Below are 13,039 nucleotides of genomic sequence, written 5' to 3' on the forward strand. Positions count from 1 at the left end.
GATAGGGAGGGAGACAGGGAGGGAGGGGATATGATTAAATATGATTTGAAAGAGAACAAGCAAACTATATTGCTTGGCATTCCAGAAGAACTATATAAAACAAATGACTTTCCTGTGTATGTGTGTATTCTGAGTGTTCAAAACGGACTTACCATGCAGACCAGTTTCCTCTCCTGCACCTCTCCGTCTGGGCTGGTCTCATTATCCTCTCCACCAGCCATGCTGTCCTCAAACCCCCCTGCCACTCTCACCACCTCCACGTGTAACCTCCCAACCACCTACAAGACAACCAACGCCTGGATGAAACCATCATAACACGATTCATTCTGTGCTGCATCATCACTTCGCGACAGTGTAAAGTTTTAATTTCAGCACATCACCAAGACACCTCGTTCCTTCAAACAATCGACTCAGGGCAGTCGTCAATCTAGATGACGATTCGTTTTATCAGGTGTGTTAGTGCTGGGTTGGAACACAAATTGGAAAGTAGGGATGGGCGGTGTACCGTATTTGACTATATATCTGTTTTGATGCATGGACCGGTTCGGGTTTTTACTTTACCTTCTATAACGGTATTTGAAGGTTTGGTTTGTTAAATGTGATAGTTTACTCCCCTACTTGAGTCATCCCTCTCCGCTCTCTCTCTCTCCATGCCGCTTTCCACACAGACCTAGTCCCACCCCGTCACTCAAGGAGCCCATGTTGTTGCTTGACCACGAGACACTTGCGTTCAGTCTGCATGGTCAATGCAGCACATGTTGATGACAACGATGTTGTTTCCACTTTGATCTTAATATAAATCCACAAGCGTTCTATAATTACAATATTAGTTTGTGTTTCTTACATCTGCAAACAGCTAGTTTGTATTTTCTTAGCAAGTTGAGCTAAATCGTGTTAGCCACTAATGCTAATCAGTAGTTAACTGGCTAGCTATTAAAAGTACTGAGTCAGAGCAAACGTAGCTAGCTAATACAGCCTGATACCAGTACTGGTGAAGGCCTAAATCAGCATGTTGTTTGTGCAACAGTATCTTCTAAATCAAAGAGGGATAGGCTAAGCATGAATATGTTGGCTATATGAATAAAGATTTAATGTAGCCAAAGATTATAGCGTCCCCTAGGAAACACTGAACATCACTTTGGTTTCTACCCTGTCACAATAACTCATCCATGGCATTTTCAAACACCGTAGTCAAAGTGCCCACTATTATTTATATTCTAACTATAGAATTATTATAAACATTCTATTTCCATGATTCCAAAAGTTCACCCAAGTGTTGAAGTGAAATTACTTTAGGTTGAAGTTGAATTGGATCACCCTAGGATCACTCACTACTCATTAAGTAAATGAGAACTTTTATTCATCAAAAACATCAACAATTTGAAAAATACCATATGATATGATATTTTGGCCATATGGCCCAGCCCTATTGGATATCACTGGTTGAGAAACAGGGTTGTATTCATTTGGCGACTAACAGAATAAAACAGACAAACAGGGAGGAACTACCTGAACTTCTCCAATAGGAAATGCTTCTTTTTTATTTATTTTTTTCTGTTTCAAAAAAGTTCTGCTACACTGTCTCTACTGAATACGATGTTGATGTTATGTGATACTGAAGGCCGTCTCTTTACCTCCCCCTTCTGGTTGATGATGGGTACTGCGTATTGCAGCTTGACGTCATAGAACAGACAGGACAGGAAGACATTGGCTACGCCGATCAGACTGTGGTTCTCCTGCTCATCAAAGAACGGGTCGGCACGCTTAAAGTAGGAACGCATCACCTGGAGAGGAGGGAGAGAGTGTAGAGAAGAGAAATGTGATTAGATCCTAAATGGAGCCCTTACAGTACGTGTTAACTGAAGATGATGTGGGTTTCCATTCATTTTTAAATCGGGCGTTTCAAGCAAATACTCTGCGATAAAGCCAATCGATTAACCAATCGAAGCTCACTCCAGATCCTAGTCGATTGGCTGTTGATACCTAGCATGCTTGCTAGCACCACCTTACACGGCGTTTGTGTACATCTGAATGGACTAGACTCTCAAAAACAATGATTTGTCACACAGGGTTCATATTCGTTGTAGTCCAAGTTCACAGTACCACACTCACACTCCAAAAATGACACTGGCTAGACGGGTTACCATACACACCCATTAACCCACCCTATGCACAACCACCCTCACACACTCACTGGGTTGTCATCGTCGTACTCCTTCCATTCCTGGTACAGTTCTCTCATGTCCACCAGTCTGTTCTCCATCTTCTCCAGAGCCCAGATCTGCTTCCCTTTCCCCTTACGCCTCACCTGCACCGCAGGCTCACTGAGCACTGCATCACGCTACGAGGAGGGAGGGAGAGAGAGAGACAGAGGTGGTAAGGGTGTGTGTCTTTATGTGAGAGAAATAGATAAGCGACACACTGCACCAGGTGTGTGTGTGTGTGAGCATGCTAATACTTGTGTGTACCTTGCGGTTGGCATTGAGGTTAGCAGCAGGTATCTGCAAGGTGACTCTGTACTCGGTGCGTTTGTCCAGCTCCTCTGCTATGAAGCCAGCCTCCTGCACCAGCAGGTTAGCTCTCACTATCTGCTCCCTCAGCTTACGCAGGCTCCGGGTCAACATCGCCTCTCTGAGGGGGGAATCATCGTCAACATCTCATTCGAAGTGTACACACACACCATCCACCCCAACCCTGTGATCTACAACCTCCCTCCCTCTCACCTCTCCTCGCTCCACTGCTTCAGCCTGCTCTGTGCGCTGGGTGAGTTGGACATGCTGAGTCTCTCCAGGCTGCGGTAGTGGGGCTGTCCCGGCCTGTCAGCCTGGCCCTGTGATTGGCTGGGGGCCATGCCTGTCTGTCCTACAGACGGTCTATCCGGGTGCAGCCGTCTTTTCAGCTGTTGCAGTTCCTGTTCGTACATCAGCCTTTGTCTCTCCAGCGCCGAGCGCTTCTCCTCCTCGTGCTGCCTCTCTAGGGACTGGAGCACTGCCTGCATGGGGTCTGAAGGTGACGGACAGGGACGAGAGCCAATCAAGGACAGTGGGATCCGGATAAGCAATCAATCTTGATTCATATGCGGTGTGATGGACAGAAGTTGCAGCCAATCAGTGATTCTCAACATGTTATTTGTTTCTGAAGGGCACTTATCATTAGTTCTCCCCCTTCCTCCTTTCCCTCTCCTTAATACACATCCCTCTCGTCGTTGTTTGTAAGGACCTGTGTGTGTGTGTGCTCACCATTGTTGCCCAGGGCCTTCATCATGACCTCTGTCTGGGCGAACTCGTAGGAGAAGGAGACCTCGGAGGAAACCTCACTGTTGGTGTCTCCGTCGCCCTCCAGCTGTTCACTACTGCTACTGTTCTTCATCAGGCCCCCCTCACCCTCCTCTTCCTCACCACCACCCCGCGACCGCCACTTAGGCAGGTTGATCCTGTGGGGAAGAGAGGAGGAAAGGGGAGAGAGAAGGAGGGGGGAGAGAAAGGGGTTTCAGTAATATGGTGAATATCTAGTATAACAGATTCATTGTTTTCAAACCAGGACAAGTAGCTGAGGGAGACATTGTGATTTGCAGTATTGTCAGAACTGTCACAAGACACACACACACACACACACACACACACGTGTGCACACACACCTGAAGAAGTGGTTGTTTCCCCACAGGATGCGGTCTCCATGGTGGAGCTGCTGAGGGCTGGTGCAAGGAGAGCCGTTCACACACGTTCTGTAACGTAACCACATCATAAAAACACACGTTCTGTAACGTCACCACATCATAAAAACACACGTTCTGTAACGTCACCACATCATAAAAACACACGTTCTGTAACGTCACCACATCATAAAAACACACGTTCTGTAACGTCACCACATCATAAAAACACACGTTCTGTAACGTCACCACATCATAAAAACACACGTTCTGTAACGTCACCACATCATAAAAACACACGTTCTGTAACGTCACCACATCATAAAAACACACGTTCTGTAACGTCACCACATCATAAAAACACACGTTCTGTAACGTCACCACATCATAAAAACACACGTTCTGTAACGTCACCACATCATAAAAACACACGTTCTGTAACGTCACCACATCATAAAAACACACGTTCTGTAACGTAACCACATCATAAAAACACACGTTCTGTAACGTCACCACATCATAAAAACACACGTTCTGTAACGTAACCACATCATAAAAACACACGTTCTGTAACGTCACCACATCATAAAAACACACGTTCTGTAACGTCACCACATCATAAAAACACACGTTCTGTAACGTCACCACATCATAAAAACACACGTTCTGTAACGTCACCACATCATAAAAACACACGTTCTGTAACGTCACCACATCATAAAAACACACGTTCTGTAACATCACCACATCATAAAAACACACGTTCTGTAACGTAACCACATCATAAAAACACACGTTCTGTAACGTAACCACATCATAAAAACACACGTTCTGTAACATCAATACATTAAACCACAAGAAGATTACCATACAGTTGGCTCATTCAAGCAGGCAGCGGCTGGTGGGAGAAGCTATAGGGCTCATTGTAATGGCATAAAAACAGATGTTTGATGTGTTTGATTCCGTTCCAGCCATTACAATCAGCGCATCCTCCTATAGCTCCCCCCACCAGCCTCCTCTGCAAGTAGGCCATGTAATCTCTAAGGGCCTAAAGGCAACATGACATCATCCTTATCTGGAAGCAGGGAAGTCATGAGGTGAGGAGTCACAGTGGGCTGACCAGGATCATCATTCTGATGTGGCGTGTTGAGATGATATTGATGACTAAGCTGGTGTACCGTGACTCCTTGTGGGGTGCGAGATGCCAGCAGGCAAAATATGACATTTTTTACAACCAAATTTCAACCTGTTGGTTGTAGAGACGTTATTTTATCTAGTTTTGCCCCACTGGGAATTGTGATGATGGAGACGAAGAGGAGTGTTCTACCTTGAGTTCCTGTGAGGAGTGAGAACCACCCGTTGGTCAGCTGTGATGTCTATGATGCAGTGTTCAGCCTGAATACCCATCCCACACAGCTGAATGTCCTGGGAGTCTGCTGAACCAACCTTAGTGTGCTCCTACAGTACACAACAACACATGATCACACAATGTTATAATGGTGTGTCTGTGTAAGCATATGTGAATGCACCATTGTGTGCGTACCTTCAGGTAGTAGACCAGCAGTTCGTTGAGAGCGGGGTCAGCGTTGAGGTTGACTAGAAAACACTTGTCTTCTCCCACTCTGATGCCAGACGACTGGAGAGAGATGCCCAGGGACTCCAACTGTTTCTGACGCTCCTACAGGACACACAACACAGGAACTATTGATCCAGCCTCTAGCCTCCAGTTAATTAGTGCACACTTTTCAAAACGTTGTGCAACAAAAAATGAAATAAAGCATTTCTTATTGGACAATTTCAGAAAGTTCCAGTTTCAGACCGTTGTCTTCTGTTTCGTGCCTAATGAACACAACCCAGGACAGAATGTACAAAGGTGTGTTGTGTACCTGTGCGATCTCCTCCGTCTTGCGTAGTTTCTCTTCCCAGGTGACGGTCATCTCCTGGATGAGTTTTTCAGACTCCTCCAGCCTCTCCTTCAGCTCTGGGGCCTTCATAGACTGGATAGGAGACAAGAAAACACTTTCCATCTCTACAAGCAGGCAATATGTAGAAGTCCATGTCACTGATGTTCTGGTTAAAAAGGCTTCATACAACCTAATTACAACCAACAGGTACCTGCTACAATCAGATGAAGACATTGTTTTCTGAATGCAAAAACAAAAGCATAAAAACGTCCTTATATGACCACAACGCAACCTTAACGTGACCAGTTTTGCCAGCTGGTATAGCCAGGCTCTCTCTCCACAATCCATCCTTACCCTGGACTGTCAGTTGATCTCCCTCTTCCCCCTTTTCTCCCCCCCACCTCTGCCTGTGTCATCTGGTCCCGTAGTTTCTCCACCTCCTTGCTTTTCTCCCCCCCTACCTCTGCCTGTGTCAGCTGGTCCCGTAGTTTCTCCCCCTCCTTCCTTTTCTCCCTCCCTACCTCTGCCTGTGTCAGCTGGTCCCGTAGTTTCTCCACCTCCTCTCGGAGCTCCCTGATGATGCGTGCGTTGGGGTCCTCATTGACAACAGCGTGGTTGACGATGCTCTTGGCCCGGTCGGCGTAGCGCAGTGTGGACAGCGTCTCGTCGTAGTTGTCTGCTGCCGGGCTCACCGTGGCCACCATGGCCGTGCGGCTGTTGCCGCCCAGGCTGTCCTGGAGACGAGAGAGAGAGAGAGAGCGAGAGAGGAGACGAGGGAGAGAGAGAGCGAGAGGGAGAGACGAGGGAGAGAGAGAGCGAGAGGGAGAGACGAGGGAGAGAGAGCGAGAGAGAGCGAGAGGGAGCGAGAGGGAGAGAGAGAGAGAGGGGAGAGAGGGGAGAGAGAGAGGAGAGAGAGAGAGAGGGGAGAGAGAGAGGAGAGAGAGAGAGAGGGGAGAGAGAGAGAGAGGGGGAGAGAGAGAGAGAGAGAGAGAGAGAGAGAGAGAGAGAGAGAGAGAGAGAGAGAGAGAGAGAGAGAGAGAGAGAGAGGGGAGAGAGAGGAGAGAGAGAGGGAGAGAGAGGGGAGAGAGAGGGGAGAGAGAGGGGAGAGAGAGAGGAGAGAGAGGGAGAGAGAGGGGAGAGAGAGAGAGAGAGAGAGAGAGAGGGAGAGAGAGGAGAGAGAGAGAGAGAGAGAGAGGGGAGAGAGAGAGAGAGAGAGAGAGAGGAGAGATGAGGGAGAGAGAGAGGAGAGAGACGAGGGAGAGAGAAGAGTGAGGAGAGACGAGGGAGAGAGAAGAGTGTTAGTGAGAGTTAGTGAGAGAGGGGGAATGAAAGAGGAAGATACAAGGTCGTCAGAACCAAATCTTCAAATGACTGTAGGAGCAGAAGCGTTCAAATCTCTAAAGGAAACAGGAAGATAAGCCTCCATCCCTCTCACGTTGAGCGGAACGAGAGAGAGAGAGGGAGGACCAGAGAAGTTATAGTAAGAGCAGGGAAAAATACAAAATGTGTGTCTCTTACCTTTAGCAGCCATGTTAGCACAGAGTCTCTGTAAGGGACAAATTTGGTCTTGTTTTTCCCACATCCCTGTTCTGCCAGAGCAGATATGACCAGGCCTAGAGTAGTCAGAGACCTGCAGAGACACACAACAACCCACTATCATAACAGGTGGCATATTTGCTAAGTGAAAAGTGTTAATCTTTGTTGAACTTCTTATGGCTGCAGGGGCAGTATTGAGTAGCTTGGATGAAAAGGTGCCCAGAGGTGCCCAGAGTAAACTGCCTGCTCCTCAGTCCCAGTTGCTAATATATGCATATTATTATTAGTATTGGATAGAAAACACTCTGAAGTTTCTAAAACTGTAAAGCCTATTTGAAATCGGACACTGTGGTGGGATTAACAAGAAGTGTATCTTTAAAATGGTGTGAAATACTTGTATGCTTGAGGAATGTTAATTATGAGATTTCTGTTGTTTGAATTTGGCGCCCTGCACTTTCACTGGCTGTTGTCATATCGATCCCGTTAACGGGATTGCAGTCCTAAAAAGTTAAAAGGGGAACTAGAACACTTGGTGCTGTGTGTGTGTGTGTGTGTTGTGGTCTCACTGAGGATGTATGAATGGGTGCGTTAAAGTGCTTGGTAACATACTTGTTGATGTTGCTGCCCTCCTTCATCCTCTCTCCAGTAGCTCCAGTCTTAGCTGCTCTCTCACTGCCAGCCAGGTCTACCAGACTCAGCTTACTCACCTTCTCACCACTCGTCTACAGAGGGGGAGAGGCGAGAGAGAGATACGAGGAAGGGGAGAGCGGATAGAAAGTAATCTTGGTAGATTAGATTTTTGATAACATCCTTCATTTTAAACTGTTAAAATGACTCCAATCCTGCACACTGCATAAACCTCGAATGCAAACAAATGCAAATGTTTCAGTCAAAGATTTCCCATCTCATCCCAGTCATTTCCATGCAGGATACAACCATCATGTCTCCCTGCTCTAACATAAAGGTCCAGGAAGGATGAGATATATATATATATATATACACACACATAGGATTCATTAACCAGGTATTCCTATGGAGAACAGAGGCCAAAAGCCACACACAGTGAGGCAGAGACAGACATAGATAGAGAACGAGAGAGAGCGAGAGAGAAAGCGAGAACGAGAGAGAAAGCGAGAACGAGAGAGCGAGGAGAGAGAGAACGAGAGATCGAGGAGAGAACGAGAGAAAGAGATCGAGGAGAGAGAGCGCAAGAGAGCATGCGATTAAGAGATAAAAAGAGCAAGAAAGAGCGCGTACGAGAGTGAGAAAGAGATAGAGAGAACAAGAGAGAGCGTGCGACAGCGTGTGAGAGAAAGCGAGCTGGAGAGAGAGGCTGGAGTAACAATCTCCCATTGTTCTCTGTGATTTACAATGTTAGCTGCAGGGGTGGAGCTTCACTCACTGTATTTGTGTGTGTGTGTGTGTGTTTGTGCTCACGTAATGGGGTCCTTATCTTAAATAAGGTGTGTGCATTAAGGACTGGAGCTTGACTGGGAGACGGAGAGATAATGGAGATAAGAGAGAAGGGGAGGTAGGGACGAGAGAGAGAGAGAGAGAGAAGGGGAGGTAGGGACGAGAGAGAGAGAGAGAGAGAAGGGGAGGTAGGGACGAGAGAGAGAGAGAGAGAGAGAGACGAGAGAGAGAGAGAGAGAGAGAGAGAGAGAGAGAGAGAGAGAGAGAGAGAGAGAGAGAGAGAGAGAGAGAGAGAGAGAGAGAGAGAGAGAGAGAGAGAGAGAGAGAGAGAGAGAGAGAGAGAGAAGGTGAGGTAGGGACGAGAGAGAGAGAGAGAGAGAAGGTGAGGTAGGGACGAGAGAGAGAGAGAGAGAGGGGAGGTAGGGACGAGAGAGAGAGAGAGAAGGTGAGGTAGGGACGAGAGAGAGAGAGAGAAGGTGAGGTAGGGACGAGAGAGAGAGAGAGAAGGTGAGGTAGGGACGAGAGAGAGAGAGAGAAGGTGAGGTAGGGACGAGAGAGAGAGAGAGAAGGTGAGGTAGGGACGAGAGAGAGAGAGAGAAGGGGATGTAGGGACGAGAGAGTGAAGGGGAGGTAGGGACGGACGAGAGAGAGAGAGTGTAGGGGAGGTAGGGACGAGAGAGAGAACGAGAGAGAGAGAGTGTGTGGGGGAGGTAGGGACGAGAGAGAGAGAACGAGAGAGAGAGAGAGCAGGGGAGGTAGGGACGAGATGAAAGAGAGTAGGGGAGGTAGGGACGGGATGAGAAAGTATGGGAGGTAGAGAGGGATGAGAGTAGGGAGGGGATGAGAGAGTAGGGGAGGTAGGGAGGGGATGAGAGAGTAGGGGAAGTAGGGAGGGATGAGAGGAGGAAGGAGAGATCGTGTAAGAGAGGAAGAACAGAGAAAATGCATGAATGCAGTAGTGGAAGGAAAGAATGTACGTGTGAGAGTTTACGCTAAATATATAGAAAGAGAGAGAGAGAGAGAGATGGGGTGAGTGAATGATGTGAGCAAGAAATGATAGAGATGGGGGTGGGGGTAGAGAGACAAAGGGCAGTGGGGGCAGAGGGGGGTGTGTGCATTATTTTCGGAGTCGTGTGTGTGTGTGTGTTACATCCGGCGTCGTGCTGAGTGGGAATAGAGATTACAGTGAGTTGTGAAAACAAAGACTGCCCTTGTCCCCAGAGAGAGCAAGAGAGGCGAGAGAGAAGAGAGGAGAGAGAAGAACGAGAGAGAAGAGAGGAGGAGAGGAGAAAAAGCATGAAACAGGGTGGACCCGAGTCAAAAATGATTTGACGTATTTGGCTGATACCTCATTAAATGTGGAATTCAGTATATTTTAAACTCTTAGGTCATCTAGTTGAGTAACAATCTTGCAGGATTTCCCCTAGTATTTGCCTACGGTTTAGTTAATGTGCCGTTGCAACTTCATCCCCCTTTTCTAAAGATGCTAAACTTCCTTCTCTCTCACCATGGCACTCCCAAAGCAACATCTCAGAGACATTCAGATTACTCTCTGTCAACAGGCCCCTGTGAATTTGCATAGGACTGAGTTTCCATGGAGATTAGTAAAGGGAGGATAAAGCCAAGTGAACCTCAGCAGAAATAGGAGGCCCAAAGACGCTCTTTATCTCAGTGTGTGTGTGTGTGTGTGTGCGCACACCGAGGCGGACAGCCTTTATTTGTGCATCAGTTTAAATGATCAGACTCAGACTATATTTAACTCTGTTTCCATTCCACCACAGGTGCACCTGGGGCTGTGTTCAGCAACACAACAAGGTATCAAACTGTTACAGCCTCCAAAAGGGAGGCTCAGTCAACAATGTGCAACACTTTAGATCAGGGATGGGCAACTTTGATGGGGGGGTGGGTGCCACAACAAAAAGCTACCGACATCCATACCACACATGCAGTCAGAGCTGGCCCTAGGGTTTTGGGGGCCCTAAGCACCACCCACATCAAGATCATTTTTAGAGTTAGTTTCCTGCAATTGTAAACATTTTGCCATGGGATGTAGAGAAAATGTATCAGTTTTAAAGCAAGTTTGTTGCAATTCCATACATATGGGGTTAGAGAGCAATGTTTGCAGTTTTTAAAACGTCTGACTAACAAAATCAATGGGGGCCATCCGGTCAGTAATTCATGATTAAACCATGATTACTAACTCAGCAAAAAAAGAAATATCCTCGCACTGTCAACTGCATTTATTTTCAGCAAACTTAACATGTGTAAATATTTGTATGAACATAACAAGATTCAACAACTGAGACATAAAATGAACAAGTTCCACAGACATGTGACTAACAGAAATGGAATAATGTCAAAATCAAAAGTAACAGTCAGTATCTGGTGTGGCCACCAGCTGCATTAAGTACTGCAGTGCATCTCCTCCTCATGGACTGCACCAGCTTTGCCAGTTCATGCTGTGAGATGTTACCCCACTCTTCCACCAAAGCACCTGCAAGTTCCTGGACGTTTCTGGGGGGAATGGCCCTAGCCCTCACCCTCCGATCCAACAGGTCCCAGATGTGCTCAATGGGATTCAGATCCGGGCTCTTCGCTGACCATGGCAGAACACTGACATTCCTGTCTTGCAGGAAATCACGCACAGAACGAGCAGTATGGCTGGTGGCATTGTCATGCTGGAGGGTCATGTCAGGATGAGCCTGCAGGAAGGGTACCACATGAGGGAGGAGGATGTCTTCCCTGTAACACACAGCATTGAGATTGCCTGCAATGACAACAAGCTCAGTCCTATGATGCTGTGACACTCCGCCCCAGACCATGACAGACCCTCCACCACCAAATCGATCCCGCTCCAGAGTACAGGACTCGGTGTAACGCTCATTCCTTCGACGATAAACACGAATCCGACCATCACCCCTGGTGAAACAAAACCGCGACTCGTCAGTGAAGAGCACTTTTTGCCAGTCCTGTCTGGTCCAGCGACGGTGGGATGTGCCCATAGGCGCGACGTTGTTGCCGGTGATATCTGGTGAGGACCTGCCTTACAACAGGCCTACAAGCTCTCAGTCCAGCCTCTCTCAGCCTATTGCGGACAGTCTGAGCACTGATGGAGGGATTGTGCATTCCTGGTGTAACTCGGGCAGCTGTTGTTGCCATCGTGTACTTGTCCCGCAGGTGTGATGTTCGGATGTACTGATCCTGTGCTGGTGTTACACGTGGTCTGCCACTGCGAGGACGATCAGCTGTCCCTCCTGTAGCACTGTCTTAGGCGTCTCACAGTACGGACATTGCAATTTATTGCCCTGGCCACATCTGCAGTCCTCATGCCTCCTTGCAGCATGGCTAAGGCACGTTCACGCAGATGAGCAGGGACCCTGGGCATCTTTCTTTTGGTGTTTTTTAGAGTCAGTAGAAAGGCCTCTTTAGTGTCCTAACTTTTCATAACTGTGACCTTAATTGCCTACCGTCTGTAAGCTGTTAGTGTCTTAACGACCGTTCCACAGGTGCATGTTCATTAATTGTTTATGGTTCATTGAACAAGCATGGGAAACAGTGTTTAAACCCTTTACAATGAAGATCTGTGAAGTTATTTGGATTTTTACGAATTATCTTTGAATGGCAGGGTCCTGAAAAAGGGACGTTTCTTTTTTCGCTGAGTTTACAAGATCAGACAGACAGACATATAAAAAATGCCTATTAACCCGACATGAGAGAAAAACTGCTGATGCACAACCAAATTTCAAAATTGCACCTTGTACATTCTACTATTCTAACTCTCAAAGGTAAGTTGAGACCCGACTGAGTTTTTTGGGGTAATTGATCTGCGTGCCTACAGCGGGCCTACAGCTGCCCATCCCGGCTTTAGATTAACTGCCTGCGTTACATTCGTTAGGAAGAGTGTTCCCAAACATTCTGAAATGTGTTTAATTTGAATTAGCTTTTTTGAAATACTGATGTGGATAATAACATATGACTGTCCTTATGGGGATAAGAGGTTCACTTGTCTGTTCCAGCCTTATTTGACCCAAACTAGAATCAACTGTTCCAGCCTTTTCTTTTCTGAACTAGAATCAACTGTTCCACTCCTGCATTATTCACCCTGTGTGCTACCCATATAATGCAGGGAGACCAGGGTTGGGTGATCAGGTGACACACGCACAGACACAAGCTCGCAACACACACACACAAACATACAGTCCCAGGGTTGGATAACCAACCAGGTGTGGATAAAACAGGAGCAGGCTAACACAGCAGATCAGCTGACATCAAGACAGACAGAGAGAGCACTTCATTACTTATTTACAGGTTTCCTGGAGGATGACATCACTAGCTAGTTCCTGAACAGTAGAAACTAGGGCTCACTGACAGGACAGACAGTCTCTCTGGGACACTACTACCCTCAGTGACCCGGTTCAACAGTGCTTTAGAACTAGAGGGAAACAGAGTGATATGACGAAGACGAAGTAGTCACAAAACATTACAGCAGTCGACTAAGATGTTACCGGGGAGAGGTTGGATTGACCGTTGCGTA

The 13,039-nt window shown here is 47.1% G+C and overlaps 1 protein-coding gene across 6 annotated transcripts in view; it reads right to left on the bottom strand.

The window, feature by feature from the left end:
* The window catches only part of LOC139553801 (kinesin-like protein KIF13B), a 61,048-nt gene that overhangs the window by 16,858 nt on the left and 31,151 nt on the right, over nt 1–13,039 (bottom strand). For all 6 annotated transcript variants that reach the window (XM_071366479.1, XM_071366476.1, XM_071366478.1 and 3 more), the window contains 13 exons: nt 7,702–7,814; nt 7,075–7,186; nt 6,078–6,290; nt 5,539–5,649; nt 5,196–5,330; nt 4,980–5,110; nt 3,638–3,724; nt 3,240–3,433; nt 2,724–3,003; nt 2,469–2,631; nt 2,195–2,341; nt 1,635–1,784; nt 153–278 (listed from right to left, as the gene is read on the bottom strand). In XM_071366479.1, the coding sequence (XP_071222580.1) occupies nt 153–278; nt 1,635–1,784; nt 2,195–2,341; nt 2,469–2,631; nt 2,724–3,003; nt 3,240–3,433; nt 3,638–3,724; nt 4,980–5,110; nt 5,196–5,330; nt 5,539–5,649; nt 6,078–6,290; nt 7,075–7,186; nt 7,702–7,814 (1,962 nt within the window). The remainder of the gene's footprint in view (nt 1–152; nt 279–1,634; nt 1,785–2,194; nt 2,342–2,468; nt 2,632–2,723; nt 3,004–3,239; nt 3,434–3,637; nt 3,725–4,979; nt 5,111–5,195; nt 5,331–5,538; nt 5,650–6,077; nt 6,291–7,074; nt 7,187–7,701; nt 7,815–13,039) is intronic.

Source organism: Salvelinus alpinus, chromosome 25 (genome assembly GCF_045679555.1).
Source record: "Salvelinus alpinus chromosome 25, SLU_Salpinus.1, whole genome shotgun sequence".
Classification (NCBI taxonomy): domain Eukaryota; kingdom Metazoa; phylum Chordata; class Actinopteri; order Salmoniformes; family Salmonidae; genus Salvelinus; species Salvelinus alpinus.